This window comes from Lycorma delicatula, chromosome 9, assembly GCF_047948215.1.
Source record: "Lycorma delicatula isolate Av1 chromosome 9, ASM4794821v1, whole genome shotgun sequence".
Taxonomy (NCBI): Eukaryota; Metazoa; Arthropoda; class Insecta; order Hemiptera; family Fulgoridae; genus Lycorma; species Lycorma delicatula.
This window is the reverse complement of record NC_134463.1, coordinates 37834170-37852873: the sequence shown is the minus strand read 5'-3', so window position 1 is coordinate 37852873 and position 18704 is coordinate 37834170. Positions and strand designations below refer to the sequence as shown.

Below are 18704 nucleotides of genomic sequence, written 5' to 3'. Positions count from 1 at the left end.
ATTGCTTACATGATACTGTGACATTCAAATATTTCTCCATGCTGAGTTGAACAATTACATTTCAGAATGCTGAATTTCAGAATGTATTCTTTGGCCAATGAGTTCACCAGATCTTTCAATAGTATTTTTTTAGGAAATTTTTAAAAAGCGCCAGTGCTCCCACATCATCCTCATTGTCAGCATTAATGAACTAAAAACTAGGATTTAAGAAGAGATTGAAGCAATCTTTGCTGAGATGTCCCAGAAAATTTGCATTAACAAATGCATAAATCTTTACTCACCAAAGGTCTCGCATCTGTAGTGTCTTATCTCTAGGAAATTAAATTTTGTAAATTGAATGATGGATTGCTATTTTTAATTCTCAAATAGTCATGTAAATATGAAAACAAAAATAGGTACTTTTCCGTGCTTATTTAAATCATCCATTCTCATGAAGCAACCAGAATTGATTATCGCACAGCTTTTATCAATACATTCTTGAATTAATGTACTTAATACATAATTTAAAAAAAAAAAAATTATGCTTTCATTAATTTTTTTTTATATTATCAAATAAACATTGTACTCCTTAAAATCTGTATTATAGATTTTTGTTTTCACTGAAACATAATTATAGCCAAGTTTTTTTTTTAATATTGTATAGTTTATTAAACAAAAGTCTCTTGTTGTATAATAATGCCAAGGTGTATGGTTTTTTTATTGTTATTCTTGAATACTTGTTTGCTTGATTCTTTGTTTGCTTATAAAGAATTAACAAACTTTTATTTAAATAAGCTGCTTTTGTATGTTCTACATCAAGCATTTAGGTCAATTATCTGCATTTATTAATTTTTTTATGCTCAATAAAAGGTGTATTGACGTAATAATTGAAATAATTCATTACATTTCTTTTGTATGAAACATCTTCAATTAGTACTGGCTTTCTACTGTCAAATTACATAAACAGTCATTATTCAATTAAATTAAAAAACACAGATATTATTTTTAGAAAACAAAGCCATCATATTAAATCTATCATCATGCTTCATTCATCTGTAATAAAAAATTCTAATTGTTAATGTGTTACCACTAAGTTTAAAATTGTAATAATTTTAATAATTAATGATGCAACAGTAATGATATCATGTAGGTTTCTTCTGCCTCTTAAATATCCTTGAAAATATTCTTTTTCTTACTGCATCATACTTAGCAATCAATAAATACACGATCCATAATTTCCAGAAAAATATATTACAAACTGCAAATAACGTTGTGTGATACGTAAACAACTGCTTAATACCAAAACTCTATCTATGATTTATCAATAGACTTCTCCAGAGTAAGTCAACTACTATTTGTCTTAAACATCCCTCCAATAATCTTGTAAAGTATACTGTGAAGCAGCAAAACAAATAAAATCCCCAATCTCTGGAAAATTTCTATACTAATCATATACAACTTGTACATCCTTTAAATTGAAAAATATGTAACCTTAGGGAATTTATTATTTGGCAACGTAAGTACTTACTTATTCCAAATATGGATGTCTTTATACAAAGTTCAACTCTAATAAAATAAACAGGAATTACTTTTGAAATAAAGAAATTTTTAATAAAACTGAACTTGAATAATTTCAGTGTTGTCTTAATAATGAAGAATCTAAATCTTAACAGCATATAGAAAAATAGTTAATACCATTTCTCTGAACAGTGTAACGATAGCAAGCTAAGATTACATTTTGATTTAATAATTATAGTTTTTTGTACTCCAGTGTTTGATGGTTTTTCGGTCAGAATTCTTTCGGACAAAACTGACTGACGTGAATTTTAGACAGTAATTAGGGAATAGCTCAAGGAACAAAATTTATATAGTGCCGAAGTGTGCTTTAACCCTGGGGGTGGATGCCACCCCTTCTTGGGAATGGAAATGATTAATTATTTAAATTAATTAAATTCAAAATAACCGCAGAAATTGATGGAGGAATAGATTCTAAGTAAAATATGTTCTATAAAAATTTTTTGTAGTCAATACTTTCTGAGTTATTTGTGATTGAAAATATTGATTTTTCATCCAACATTGAAGGATTTTCACAAATAACTCAAAAACCTTACGTTTTATCAAAAATATTATTATTAGCAAAAATGAAGCTTATAAAATAATGAAGAGACTGGTTTTTTTTTTCTGTTGATACAATATGAACTGAGTTATGTCTCACTGAACGTAACTTTTTGTTCACCGAAAACTGAAATCAAACCTTCCAACGTTAAATAACAGAACATTTTTTTGAGGAAAATTGATAGGATACTTTTTCAAAGCACTCTTGAAAAGACTTTTAAAATTAGCTTTGGTGAAAGTCATTAGCATGAAAACTAACGGAGTTACGATGAAAATAAAATAGTTGTTTTGTTTTTTCGAGAAAAAAAATCAGCAATGAAACAAATGAATTTTCTACAATTGGAATTGAACATAATCCTTTTACAATTTACTTTATTTAAGTACTAGCAGTATGTTCTAGAAGTTTGACTGGTTTGGAATTATCAGATTTGAAAAAAAAGGTTGATTCATATTTGATAAATGTTTTGAAATTTCTTAAAATTTTTCTTTTTTTCACAATAATTCAAAAACTAAAGAAAATACGAAAAAATACTACAGTACAAAAATATAGTCTATTTTTACTGAAATATTTTTTTTTTATTTCTATAGAATAAAAATTAGGATGGTTAGAAGTTTGCATTTCAGTGCAAGGACCACCTTCCTCAAGCCTTTAAGCTCAAAAACTTCTAAAACAAAGGACTCAAGGAATCTGAACTTTACCTTGCCTTGCCTTGCCTTGTCGCCCTTGAAATTCCCTGCAAAATGGTTTTTTGGGCAATTGGATAGCTCAAAAATTAAGGAAGTTATTGTTGAAAAACCAATTGTATTTTTTCAGTGAAATTTTTGGAGCATGTAAATTTTTATATTCTCAACAGTTTCAGAGCATTTATGAATATATGTGAACACATAAAACTGTACATATTTATGTATAAGTATATCCTCATACATGTAATGTGTGTGTATACAAACACTCGCATGCACGTGCGTGCACACATACATATTTATATACAGATGAAAGTATAGGTAGGAGAAGAAAAGTAATGGAGCACACAATAGGTGAACACCTGCTGGTGGATGAGAACTTTGTGTGCTTAGATGTACGAGTATAGGTATATTGCACATATATATATGTGAATGTACATTTCTTATATGATGTAGTCAGTCTATTTCCAAACCCAGGTGTGGTTCGGGAACAAATATATTCGTCCAACTGACTAGGGATGAATAATGAAGGCTCTTTACTTCCAATTAAAATGCAAAAAATGCCTGCATCAGAAGAATTGCTTCAAATGATAATTTGCAATTGCAAAAAAAGGATGCGGCGCTACTTGTGGCTGCAGAAAAGTTGGACTTTTTTGTAAACCTACCTATGGTACATGCTCTGATGACATTTCTCAAAATTGTCCTTCAATTACTGACCAAGAGGATGAGGTCGGCAGTGATGACAGTTCTAGTGATGATCTATAGTTACAATAATAAAACGTGCTATTATAATGTACATAAAATTTTTATTTCTCTCCTTTAGTCATTTTATAACTTTAGTTTTTAATTTTAAGTAAACATGAATGTTAATTTTAATCACGAGGCTGGTTTGTAAGGTTTGGGATGTTGCAATAAATTATAAATTAGATTAACTGTAAAACATTTATAATTCATTATAAATGCACCATTAAAATATTTTAAGCTGTTGAAAACTAAGTCTTTTTTCACCATTAGGGTGGATTCTAAGGGTTGCAACGTTGTAATACATCATAAATTATGGTTTCAGAATAAGGAACAATGTTTATTCTTCACATTTAAATGATTTTGAGCTGCAAAACACTTCTATATTTTTAACAATTTTTTTCATAAGGGGTGGTTTCTAAGGGTTGAAAAATAGTAAAACATCATAAATTATATTCCAGAACATAAAAGAATGTAAAAAATAAATATGTATTCATAAATAAATATGAATGTAAATATGTATTCTTCATATTTAAAAATGGTTTTGATCTATGAAACATTTAAAGCTATGATTTTTGAATTTTTTTTAACAAGATAGTTTTCATCCCCAAAAAACAAAAAGCACACATCAGGAATATATAACTTTTAAAGCAGAGGTTAGAAAGGCTTAATTATAAATTTTCATAAAAATCTATGTTGTCCGAAAGAATTCTGAGGTAACAATCGATTTTTATTGTCAAACACTGGACTATTAATTACTGGGAGCGAAGATTAAATTTTGATTTAGTTATTATCAAGTTTCTTTAACTACTGGGAACAAGTTGGGCTATACTTATACATTTTTTTGTTACTTCTACATTTACATGAAAATGAAAATAACGCTTCCAAAAACAATATTCATTGCAGTACTCTAATGGTGACTCACTCCATTTCATACACCTGAATTTTTTCTTCCTAGAGATTTATTAAAGACAACTTTAATGTTCAAAGTAAAAAATTTAGATTTCATATTCCTTAAAAAATTTCTAGCTAGCTATAAAAATTGCAAACAGAATCCGCCAAAACAAAGGTATCATCTGCAAATATCATTAAAATAACAAAATATCCTCTATCAACTGTGCCAATTTCCAACCTCTTCCACCTTAAAACAATTTGTTAAATCTTTTATAGATTGTACAAAGAGCTAGCGACAGTTTACATCAGTTTATCTCAGTTTACATTTGTTTGTATAGTCTGTTTTAATAAAAAAAACTTACAAACAATCATAATTTCCCTGCTAGACCCGTTTAAAATAATTCATACCAGAGCTTAACCTAATTAATTGAATTAAAAAATACCCTTTAAATCTACAAAGATTCTGGAAAAACTTTTTTACCTTTGCCATATTTGAAGAAATAACAGAATTTAACGTGAATATCCTTTACAGTTATTAAACCCAGCTCGCTTATTGGGAAACAAACTTGCTTCCTCAACTTATGTCATTAATCTGTTGCTGATCAATACGTTTGTTATACCATCTTACTTGCAGTCAGCCTATAATGGTTGATGTATACTGTTGTAAATTATTTTGTAAATGTTGCATTTAGTAATTTCTACAAGCTTTTTGTACAAGTTTTTTATTCCTCTACATTCCTTTGCTGTTGTTTTATCTTTTGTACCAATGGACCAATCAGTTAATTATTATCAACAGACTACACTTATTTGAATTATACTTTTATTCTTTAATAAATCAATATTTTCTGCACCCTCCATCAAAATCTTTGAAATTATTGTGTAATGTATTAGTATCGGGATTTTCAATATACATTTTATTTGACTGATCTTAACATAAATCTAAAGGTTTCTTTATCACTATCATTCCAACAAAAATATTTTTTATTGTTGGGAGAATGCTTATTAATTATATCACTTTTATGAAACTAAAACTTTTTCATGACTTTCAGCAACACATGTTTTCAGTCAGGATCTCCTGGCAATTTTGATAACTGATCCCGATGAATAGTTAGGGAACTCATGGGTTTTAAGACAATGATTTAATGATTGAGTCCATCATCCTTGCAAAACCTCTACTACTTTTATATTAAATTAAATCTTAGGTCACATGATCAAAACATAAATACTTTTTCAAGAATTTGTAAACAAACATGTGATATTCATTTCTCTTTTTTATTTAAATGAATGATCTGCAGAAAAAGTTCGTCAAAACAAAAAAAAATACCAGTGTTTAAAAATAATAAAAAAATATAATTTTAAAAAACACTGGCAAACTGATAAACATTAATTCTCTTTTATATGCAAGCATAGATCTAAGAAATCAGAAGGTAAATTTGTTTCTTTTTGTTTTTAATTTAGCTTAATGACATAAAATTTACAAATTTCAGTTCTTGTTAACAGTAGGGTAAATTCCTAATTTGATAAGTAGGCCATTCTTTCTCACCACTCACTTTCTTCCTTATTTCTGAACTCTTTTTTACCATTATCAGTTCTGCGACTGCAGGTTTGACCTTGCTAGATTCTCCATGCTGAGTATGTTGGGATCTAACAGTCAATGCAATCTTGATATCCGGTAAAGAGGCATTTTCAGTGAACAGATTTGAGGGGGGCAATATTTCCTACCCATGATAATATACCATAAGCACCAATCAAGCAAAGCCAAATCTCCTAATACCCGAAAAACTTTACAATAAATAATTTTTTAATCCAGATTATGTTTTTAATCATTTTTTTCCTTATTACTTAAAAATCACTAATAAAATTTGATATTTGAATGCAAACCAACTTGATGCTATCAATAATTACATAAAATTGTAGTCTACGAAGCGGTTATCATTTGTATATGAATAAGTTACTAATGATTTACAATCTATTCAATTTAACAATAGCTAAAATAAAAATTTGATACTTAAAAGCTGATAAGCATGGAATCTTATATTTCAAAATTATATTAACCTTATATTTTAAACTCTTTATGTGTCTCTACTCATTAGAGTAAGATTTTCAACTGCAGGGCATTAGTCAATGAAAAATAATCAAATTAAGTCTGTAGAAATTATTTTACCATCATTTCCAGGAACACCGGGTGGATCCCACTGGGGTACATTTTTCAGTATTGCTTCAACAGCTTGTCCAGCTGCGATACGAGTCTCCCATGTTGGACTACGTAAATATGTTGTTAAACGAGATAAAAGGTTATGTAACTCGTGAGGATGTAAACGCTGTACCTCTCCAAGTTGTGTTGCAGCAGCACGACGTGTGACTGGAGATGAGCCTGTCTCAAGCAGTACAAACAGTCGATCCAATCTACAATAATAGACAATTATAGAATAATTAATAGTAAAACACATAAAAAAATTTTACAATATTCTATAGTAGGTGTGGACAATGAAAATTGGCTGACTGATAATGTTTGAAATAAGAGGTCCTCAAATATACCGAAGAAAAAAACAATTTATGGTAACAAAATGAGAACAGTGGAAAAAAATTAAAAATTTACTACAGGTTTGAAATACTTATTTACTTAATTTTTCTACATAATTACCATTTTGTTCCAAACTCTTTTGATATTGTGAAACAAGCTTTTGCAAACCTATTGCACAAAATTCTGCCCCCTGGGATTATAGCCTCTATTGCACCAAGATTTTCAACTCTTCACTTTCCTTGAATCATTGAGATGCAAGCCAGTTCTTGAGGTGTTCGAAGAGATGATAGTCACTGGGTAGGACTTTTTTTATCAAACTCCTACTCAAACTTTTGGACTGATTCTGTTGTGCATGCTGCTGTGTATGGAAGTGTTTTATTGTGAAGAAGAATTCCTGATCTCAACATTTCCTGTCATTGGTTTAAATGGTACGATGCAGTTTAGAAAGTGTTTCACACAGACTTCTGATGTGATGGACGTTCCAAATTCCATGAAATCAATCAAAAGCACATCCTTAATATAATTGCCATGATTTCCTTTGACAATGGGTTTGTTTGAATTTTTTTGGTTTAGGTGAACTGGATTGATGCAACTGCATGAGTTATTGTTTTGTTTCAGCATTAACATATGAAATCTATATTTTGTCACCAGTGATAATATGGAAAAAATTTGTCTCCCTTGTAATTAAAGTGTTCGAGAAAAGCCCCATTCTATAATCTGTAAGCACCTGTCAACATTTTCAGCCCTTGTCAACATGCACACAATTTATGATAGAGGTCAGTCACAATTCTCAACAATGTTGGGAAAACTTCAGGGAATTCTAGACAAAAACTGCTAATTGTAAAGTGACAATTTTCTCTCACTTTTGCATTCACATGTTCAATGAGATCGTCAGTCCAGTCACTAGGCCTGCTACTTCTCTGTTTTTCATGAACATTTAAAAGGCTTGCCTTAAACTCATGATAAAATTGCCCCACTTTTCCTTCACTCATTGCAGTAGTCCCATATGTTTCACACAACTGACAGTGAATTTCAGCAGCATTATGTCCTCTTGCATATAGAAATCTAATCACTGAATGAACTTCACAATTGGCAGGAATTGTTATTACTGCACTCATTTTAACACACTGTCTCACAAAGGCAAACAACAATGAACTGACAGCAATGTGGCAGTTACATGCTCAACAGACCACTTAAACCTACTGTGCATGCCCGAACCAATCAGTGTGGCAAGTTGCTATTTATAACTCATCGTCCCTTAGTTTACAACAGTGTCTAGTATTTAGCTAACAAAGACTGGTGAACTTGGTTGTACATTAAGATTAGAATGTATAATGCAATTAATTAAGAATAAAATCTATTTGCAAAGAACAGAGAAACTGGATATTTTATACAAAGTTAAATGAAAGTGTATTGCTAAAAATTAAAATGGTGTTGACACTTGTTATGAAAAAGAAACAATGTTACATGCAGCAATCTATTACTACACACTTAAAAATATATCAGTTTAATTTCAGAAGCAAATAATTTTGGTAATATATTAATTAATACAATAATTCCAACTTAATAGAAATTGGGTATGTTTTAAGCAATTAACTAATTTTGTGATGAGATACCCTGCATTTTTCAGTATTTTCTAATAACAATATTTTTTCGCACCGATTTAAAATCTGTAATTGGTTTTCAGCAAGGCATAGTAGTTACACTGTTATGTCTTCATCTTGAACAGTTAGATTCACCAACTGACTGTCACTATCATTTGAATTTTAGTACTACTCTAGTACCATAGATTTTATTGTGTTGAAGCACCTCTTTTTTTATAAAAATAAAATTAGCAATAAGAGAAATTATATTTTGAAATCAGATATTTATTAAAATTACTAATATCATAAATATTATCCAGATGAAGCATCAGAGTTTAAAAGGGTCCTGAAAGATTGAAATATACTAATTGTCCTTAATAATCCCATTTCTTTTTCCTTATCTGTGATTTCTTCTTCTCTTCCTCTACTATCAGTTCTGAGGTGCAAGTACAATTCTACTATGAGTAGATTCTTCAAACTTAGGACGGAGGGCTAGCTGACTGATGGCCTGAGAAGCCACTTTAGGGATGAGGTGGATATTCCCGGCAGACTGACTGGAGACTCTTGTTTGGTGGCTGTAAAATTCTAATGACTAAAGTGCCATTTGCCAGGTCTCCACTTTACATATCTGGGGTCTAAAGATGAAAGTCTGAAGAACACGGCAAACTAAAGAACTAAACATATTCACTGTTAATGGTTACTTCATCTTAACCCTTTTTTTACTTATTTTCCAGTTTGAAACTCATTCTGAATAGATCTGTGTAAATAAAAGCAGTAAAGAATTATTTGCAAACTTAGTCATGCATGATCCTGAAAAAAATAATATATGCCATTGCAAGACTTGTGAATAAAGCAGTAAGGAACATAAAAGGAGAAAGAGTCGATAAGTCATAGTTAAGAAATTTACAGCTTGGGAAAAATATAAATGAGAGCACAGATTTTCTCACAATTAAGTAAATTCTTAGTTTTAGCTGTGTGACTGACAATGGGTAGATATTGCCATGGTAAAAAAAAGGTAAGCGTTGTATACCATTTTGAAAAATCAAATCATCTAAAATAAAAATAACCTTTCCCAAGAACTATTATTTCATTCTTCCTCTTATAATAGATATTTTACTTACTTAAAAAAGAGCATGCACATATGATTTAAAATAGATTACATTTTTAAAACTAAGCATCTTATTTGTTAATTGTAATATTTAAGAATTTCCTTTTTTTATGCACTGTATTATTTATTTATCAGACTTTGTTTATTTATTACATAGTAAATTTGTATTTTTATCTTTCTATTTAATAAAAAAAAAAAAATAATGATAATGATAATTATTATACTTAAGCATGCATGCTTATTACAACAACAAGGAAACAGGAAAATGAAACAAATAAATAAAATAAACTATATAAAATCTAAAAAGAAAAAAATTGTAAGTAAAAAAAGAAATACCATGACTAATTTTGACTAAAGAATTACTACTTAAACACAAACATATAGTCTATAAAGATATGATGTTAAGATAAAAAATATTGTGTGATAAATATTTATGAAGTTTAAATAATTCTACAGTTCAAATATAATAAATATAATTAAATTATAATAATTAATTATTATATAATTATAATTATTATATTATTATTATATTATTATAATTATTATTATATTATTATAATAATTATATAAATTATTATATAATTATTATAATAATTAAATAAATATAATTGTAACAGCAATTTATAAATATTGTTTTAATTACCTTATTAAAACAAAATTTTTTTGTAGAACATTCAGTATACAATCAAAGAATATATATACAATAAAAGCACTACTTTTTGATTCATTAAACACTGCATAATAAAATGTTGAAGTATGGTTCAACACTTAAAAAGACAATTAAATTAAATAAACAAATTATTTAAAACATTAACTGTATAGAGTACACTCACACATTCATTCATGGATGTTTAATACAATGAAAAAAAATTTGTTTGAATAAGATTTTAATTTTCTTTTTTTGTCAAAGATGAATAATTTAAAATTTAACAACTCCTTAAACAGTACCACCAAAACAGCAAACTAATATAATTTCATTAAAAAAAATAAAAAAGTAATTACATTCTTTATTAAAGAATAATAAAGTAAAATAATTACTTTATTATAATTTAAATTTTCGAAGGTGTTTTTTTTATCAATACTGCACCCCACAAAAAAAAAAACCAATTCAATAAAATAATTATCTTTCAATTATATTTCAGAAGCTAGCCGCCTATAAAAGCAGAATATTTACAGTAAAAAAAAAATACTTGATTATTGGAAAATTCCATATTTTTGTTAAATTATGCTTCATATCATCAAAAAGAGTAAAAAAAATATGCTGCAATTTATGGATTGATCTACCCATCAGTGCTCAACTTCCACATTAGTAACTATGTGGATTGATTACATGGGTAGAATTACTTCTGGTACGCACCTAAACCAATCAAAAACTTTGTGCAATCCTTGAACAGAAAAGGTGTCTCCAGTCAAGCCTAGCAGGCCAAAAAGTGGCTGTTCCTCCTTTAACTTGAATAAGGAGAGATTAAAATGGTAACTATGATCCTGCATAATTTATTCTGGAAGGACAAACTAGCTTACAGGAATACTGACTCATGCATATACATTAGCATTTAAAATTTTATTGTCTATTTTAACAATTTAAAGTCAGTAAGTAGTTAAACAAAAGACTTAGAATTTTATTTATACATATAGTAATTCTACTAAATCAAAGAACAATATACTATAATACACTTTTAAAAAGACAATATAAATATCTGTTATTTCTTTTGCAAGCACAAGCATATCTGTTGAATTCAGAGTAGACTGATTTGTTTGGGAGAGTGTTTGCTGAAATCGAAATCTACCTTTGTCATGCCTCCCTAAACTATAAAAATTTTTTAAAATAATAAGGAAATCAGTGCCAACATAGATTATCAAACATTACATTACTTGGCATTTCTTAAATATTTTTTTGTGATGCTGGCTGAAATTCAGAGGCAAATGATTGTTCAAATTTAGTATTAATGTGATGGACAAAAAAAAATTATGAAGATGGTGTAGCATTCAAAGTAAATCTCAATCAATACCAATTTAAGGAAGCTCACTGACAATGAAATTAAAAAAAAATGACTTATTTACAATCTTAAATTTGAAACTATTTTTCTTTTACCATTTCTTGTGAAACTCATGATAAAATTGTCCACCAATATTAAGGTTACAAGACTAGTCTGAGTACTATGCACGTTAACACAAGACAATCATAAAAAAATGCCAATGGATATGCATTGGAAATTTTGATTTGCTATATATAATGATTTGCTATATGGGCTTTCCAATATGACTGTTATCAGAGATTAAACTTGTATGATCTATAATCCTTTACAACAAAATTCCATTATTTGAATGGCATCATCCTCTGACACCAAGGTAACCATGAAGTTTAAACAAAATCCATCCACATGTAGGTCGATAATCACAATCGTTTAAGATTTAGTGAACCGATAAACTTTTCATACCACAAGGAAAAATGAATACTGTACAAGCCAACAATGAATCGTTTCAGACACTGTACTGAACTATATAAAACTGATGGTTGACAAACAAGCACTGGACTGTGTGTTAACATGCATCCAAAATTTGCAACTGTAATGTTTTAAGGGAAAATTCAGATGATTTTTGAAAGAACCACAATACAGAATGAACTTAGCTCTGAGCAATTTTCTCAAAAAAAAAATTAAAAAGAATCTTTGGGTGGTAAATGATCTAAAAGTGATAATGAATTGAAATAACTTATCAAGCATTATTTAAACAGATGGAGGCTGCCAACAGAGGGTTCTGTTGTTTTAACAAAAAATAAAAAAATAACTAATTATAATATTCTTAGATTAAACATTTCTATAATCTATTGTAAAATATAAGATTCTGGGTTAAAATCCCAGTCATGCTCGGAATTTTCATATGCTACCAAATTCATCTAACATCAAGAAACTGTATGGCATTAACCTGTTATTTCTGTAATAAAAAAGTGCTATATGAGGGGGCACAAAAAAAGGGAATTATTTAAGGTAACACCTTGAAAACATCAATCCCCCTGCAAAATTCTGCCCATTAGATGATATTCACAGGGAGCTATAAGTCGAGCAAGTAAAGGTGGGGGGGAGTAACCGCTATTGTTTTTGTCAAAAAATGTTGATTTTCGATGTTGTGTGGGGAGGCGCATTGTCATGATGAAGCAGCCAGTCCCCCGATTGCCAAAATTAAGGTCATTTTTTCTCACTGCCTCATGCAATTACTTAAGCACTTGCAGATAGTAATGTTCATTCACTGTGGTGTGTGGTGCCCTGAGGAACAGACTCTAGGTGAATAACTCTCAAGGACTTCACATTTGATTTCATTTGCTGTGCTTTTGATCTGGGAAATGAAGCTTTCTTTCACTGGCTGGACTGTTGTTTTGTTTCATGGTCATACCGTAACACCAAGATTCATCCCCTGTTATGACTTTTGACAAAAAATCTGAATCAGTTTGTGCTTACTTTTTCAATTCCTGGCATACTATCAGACGGTTCTCCCTCTGGTCATCAGAAAGCAGTTGTGGAACAAACTTTGCTATTACACGTCTCTGGTTTAAATCTTCACTTAAGATTCTTTGGCATAAATTCCAGTTATTTCCTCCAATTTGTCAATTGTTCTACGATAATCAAACATGATAGCACCATTCACTCTTTGAACATTTTTGTCTGTTCTAGATGTTGAACAGCAACCTGAACAGGGTTCATCTTCAAGTGACATTTGGTCACTTCTGTACTGATCAAATCACTTCTAAATTCTTGCCTGGCCTAGAGCTTCCTTTCCACAAGCTTCCTGAAGCATTGAAACTGTTTCTACTGCTGTTTTCTTTAACAGGAAATAAAATCTGATGGTGTGTTGCTCTTTAAAGTTTACATCACTGAGAACATTGAGAGTGGCTTAAGAAAACAATCATCACTCTCTCTCTCTCTCTATATGGTTTCTCATGAATGCTACCTGGCTAACTAAATCTAGTCTAGTAAATGTACCTAGCAAAAGAGGGCATCCCAACCCTATGGGGAACGCCTATTGACGTTCTGGTCAAACACCCCCCCCCCCATCCACAGCACTGTTAGGTTTTAACAGGAGTTGTCTATCGCCCTCTGACTTTTTACATCTTATAGTAATAAGCCTAGCCTTGTTGGGATGCCACCAATGTAAATGCCTTGATAGACATTTGCATCGGTGATTTATTAACTCAGCTTTTGCCTTTGCTGTAGGCCTCGTCCGGACATCTTGAAGCAGGAGAGGGATTCCCAACACTGTAGGGGAAGACACCCCCGCCTAGTGACGTTCCAGTCACCACATAACCCCCCCTCCATTCCTAGCCATATTGGGCTTTAATGGGAGCAGGAGAGGGCAACACTGCCAACCCACTTGCCTACAAAAAAATAATTTTTATTTTTTCTGGTTATTCCCCTACATAATAAAAATAGATTTATAATCGGCCATTTTTATTTAATACAGTACCAATAGTATAAAATGTAAAATGTTATATACATAAGGAATTCATATAATTATACATTACAAAAATATAAATAATAAAAGAAAGTTTAACTTCTAGTTAGATGATGATTAATTATCTGTAAATTAGTACAGTATTAATTAATAATAATTATTTTCAAGTATTTTATTGATATAATTAATGTAATAAGGATTATATAAAATCATATAATTGATATTGGCAATAAAATTCAATCATTAATACTTCAGTAAAGACAGATAAATATAAATGCAAGAGTTTATATGGTTGTTCATTTTATATAAATATATTGTACTTTTTTATAATAAAAAACCAACTTGAACAGCCCAAGTACAGAATTATAAAGTAAATGAAATGACACTTACCTTTTTTCTTTTTCTTTTTTTTATGCCAATAGCACTTTCGTAGGATCCCACATCATCAGTTGTATATAAATTATATAAAATTACATATCAAATATAACAATTTTTTTTATAATAAAAATTAAAATTACTATCATATATACAAAACATAAAGTCAATTAAATAAAATAATTACATATATTTAAATATGATGTTAATTAAGAATTAAAACTAAATTTAAAAATAAAATAGAAAATTTATACCATGCAACCTGGTCAGCCACTGTTACATTACTGAGTGGATTTGAGATTATTTATAAACACTCTATATCTATTTTTATCTAAAAGTGTGCTGCCATCTGTTGCTGCTTTTATAAGAGTGTCATCTTCATATTCTGTCTGAAAGTTGATCAAGTTGGAAATTCTTTTGTACTTATATATATAAAATCTCTCCAAAATGTCCAAACTTTTACTATTATTATTTAAATTAATTTCTTGATTTCCACTATTTCCAAATTTGTCCGAATATCATATACAGAATGTTTGTTATTAATAAGGTGGTCAGCAACATTAGATAAACCCAATTTACCATTTTTATAATTTCTAATGTGTTCTAAAAATCTATTTCTAAAATACTTATAAGTTTTACCAATGTATATATATGGTCACAATCATTGCATTTTATTTTATGAATTCCCATGATTTATATAAGTCAGTATGATAGTTATTTTTTAAATATTTTATTATATGATTGTTTGTTTTGTATGCCAGTTTAAATTTACTTTTATCATAAATATTAGTTATATTTTCAACTACATATCAGTGTATAAATATTTTAAATATATGTTTTCAATTTTTTGTGTATCATTTACAGGTATAAAAGTTGTGGTATTAATTTTTGAAATTTGTTTTTTGTATGTATTATCAATTACAGAAACATTATAACATTTATAAATATTATAAAATAAAATACAATGACTGTGACCATATATATATATGTGTGTGTGTGTGTGTATGGTACACATACAAAAACTAATAGTAAAATGATGTAAAACTAATAATCTTTTAAAACTAGATTTTTAGAACACATAAGAAATTTAAAAAATGGTAAATTGGGTTTATTTAATGTTGCTGACCACCTTATTAATAACAAACATTCTGTATCTGATATTTGGACAAATCTGGAAATACTTGAAATCAAGAAATTAATTTAAATAATAATAGTAAAAGAATTAATAGTATAATAATTATAGTAAGGTACAAAAGAATTTCCAACTTGATCAACTTTCAAGCAGAATATGAAGATGACACTCTTATAAAAGCAGCAACAAATGGCAGCACACTTTTAGATAAAAATAGATATAATCAGAGTGTTTATAAATACTCTCAAATCCACTCAGTAATGTAACATTGGCTGCCCAGGTTGCATGGTATAAATTTTCTAACTATTTTAATTTTTAATTCTTAATTAACGTCATATTTAAATACATGTAATTATTTTATTTAATTGACTTTATGTTTTGTATATATGATAGTAATTTTAATTTTTATTCTAAAATAAAAATTGTTATGTTTGATATGAAATTTTATATAATTTAAAAACAACTGATGATGTAATTATTTTATTTAATTGACTTTATGTTTTGTATATATGATAGTAATTTTAATTTTTATTCTAAAATAAAAATTGTTATGTTTGATATGTAATTTTATATAATTTAAAAACAACTGATGATGTGGGATCCAGCGAAAGTGCTATTGGAATAAAAAAAAAGAAAAAGAAAAAAGGTAAGTGTCATTTCATTTACTTAATAATTCTGAACTTGGATTGTTCAAGTTGGTTTTTGTTTATAAAAAATACAATATACTGGTACAGAGGAATATGGATCTTATAAGTATTGAATTTAAAAAAAAAATATATATATATATATATATATGTGTTATATTATATATATAATATATATATATATATATATATATATATATATATGTATAAATGTGTGCTATGTATACAACTGTTAATTGGTTTAGTCATTGTTTTTTAAACTACTTAAAAGGAAATATATTCAATGCGATAACTGGTTATAATCCATTCCATTATCCTAAGTGGAAAAAACAGCAAAATTAAGTTGCTGCAGAATGCTGTCAAATCAGATCTATTTAAAATTTCAATTTAACTATTTTATCATTATAAAAATGCACAAAGATCTTCAGTTGCACAAACTCAGTTTACATCAATTCAAACCAGCACTATTTTTATTAGACAGTAAAATACAGAAAAAGCTCATGATTGTCTTTACATGGAATATACAAAAAAAATCCTTCATGGACGCCTTTTGTTTTTCAAAATTTTATTTTTTCCATAAAAAAATCAATATTCTATGAAATTATAAGTATTCAGGCAAGTCAATATTTAAGAATATAACATTACATAAAAGTCCTCCTTTTAATAAATACTGTTAGTAATATTTACAGAAAGAGGTTGAAAATCTGCTGCTTAATATTTACAACCTGATGAATTTAAATTGAATTCTTGCAAGTATAGGAAATATAACACAGTCTAACTTTATTTTAATGTAAACAGAGAAATAAATATTACATTAAAATAAGAATACACAATGCTGCAAGATTCTATTATTTAGGTAGTAAAATGACAAAGGATGGATAATGTAAGTAAAATGCTTAAAAGCAGATCATTAACACAAGAACAGGCTACGTGCAGAAAACAAATTTATCAAATATTTATACAGACTGAATGTTTATAACAGTAAAACATAGAAAATAATAAATTCAGAAAGTTAACAAAATAAAGTTTAGAAATGTGATTTTATAATGGCTGTTCAAACACATTTTTGCACTGTTGAATAGTACATGAAGGTCACAGTTGTTATCACATTTAATTATAAAGTTCCCCACAGAACAACATTTTCAGAGTAAAAAAGATTTCTAATACAGATGGCTAATCTTCTTCAAAATGAATAAAAGGATTTAGCAATCACAAGTGTTTGAGAATGAAAGTAGTGTAAAAACAAATCTTCATCTTCTTTACAGTAATCTCAAACATTTATTCAAGATTATATATTTCTCATATACATATATACATTAATTAAAAACTAAATTAAAAAAAAATTAGGAATTTTTTTTTTGTTCTTTTTATCTATCGATATTTCTTTAAGAATCCACCTTTTTATCACAAAAGTTATAAAACTGTACAGAAGGAAAAGGTAAATCTACATGGCAAAACTATGTTTAAAGAGTACTGAAAATTAAATTAAATTTGAAATGACTGCTCTTATTAAAAAATAAAGGAAAAAAAGGGCTTATAGTAAATTCTAAAATGATTAGATTGTTAAGTATTAAAACACTCTGAGTTAGTTAATTTAGCTGTGGCAGAAGTTTAGACAGCAAAAACTATATGGGGAGATGATATATATTTTTTTTTTTTTGTCTTCAGTCATTTGACTGGTTTGATGCAGCTCTCCAAGATTCCCTATCTAGTGCTAGTCGTTTCATTTCAGTATACCCTCTACATCCTACATCCCCAACAATTTGTTTTACATACTCCAAACGTGGCCTGCGTACACAATTTTTCCCTTCTACCTGTCCTTCCAATATTAAAGCGACTATTCCAGGATGCCTTAGTATGTGGCCTATAAGTCTGTCTCTTCTTTTAACTATATTTTTCCAAATGCTTCTTTCTTCATCTATTTGCCGCAATACCTCTTCATTTGTCACTTTATCCAACCATCTGATTTTTAACATTCTCCTATAGCACCACATTTCAAAAGCTTCTAATCTTTTCTTCTCAGATACTCCGATTGTCCAAGTTTCACTTCCATATAAAGCGACACTCCACACATACACTTTCAAAAATCTTTTCCTGACATTTAAATTCATTTTTGATGTAAACAAATTATATTTCTTACTGAAGGCTCGTTTAGCTTGTGCTATTCGGCATTTTATATCGCTCCTGCTTCGTCCATCTTTAGTAATTTTACTTCCCAAATAACAAAATTCTTCTACCTCCATAATCTTTTCTCCTCTTATTTTCACATTCAGTGGTCCATCTTTGTTATTTCTACTACATTTCATTACTTTTGTTTTGTTCTTGTTTATTTTCATGCGATAGTTTTTATGTAGGACTTCATCTATGCCGTTCATTGTTTCTTCTAAATCCTTTTTACTCTCGGCTAGAATTACTATACCATCAGCAAATCGTAGCATCTTTATCTTTTCACCTTGTACTGTTACTCCGAATCTAAATTGTT

General features: G+C 28.7%; 1 protein-coding gene across 5 annotated transcripts in view; it reads right to left on the bottom strand.

The window, feature by feature from the left end:
* Window positions 1–18704, bottom strand: part of LOC142330599 (TATA-binding protein-associated factor 172-like) — a 143925-nt gene that overhangs the window by 74886 nt on the left and 50335 nt on the right. For 4 of the 5 annotated variants that reach the window (XM_075375991.1, XM_075375994.1, XM_075375993.1 and 1 more), the window contains exon 3: window positions 6575–6816. In XM_075375991.1, the coding sequence (XP_075232106.1) occupies window positions 6575–6816 (242 nt within the window). Of the gene's footprint in view, window positions 1–6574; window positions 6817–14461; window positions 14579–18704 lie in introns of those variants that run through there. The other variant, XM_075375995.1, reaches the window with a different exon arrangement.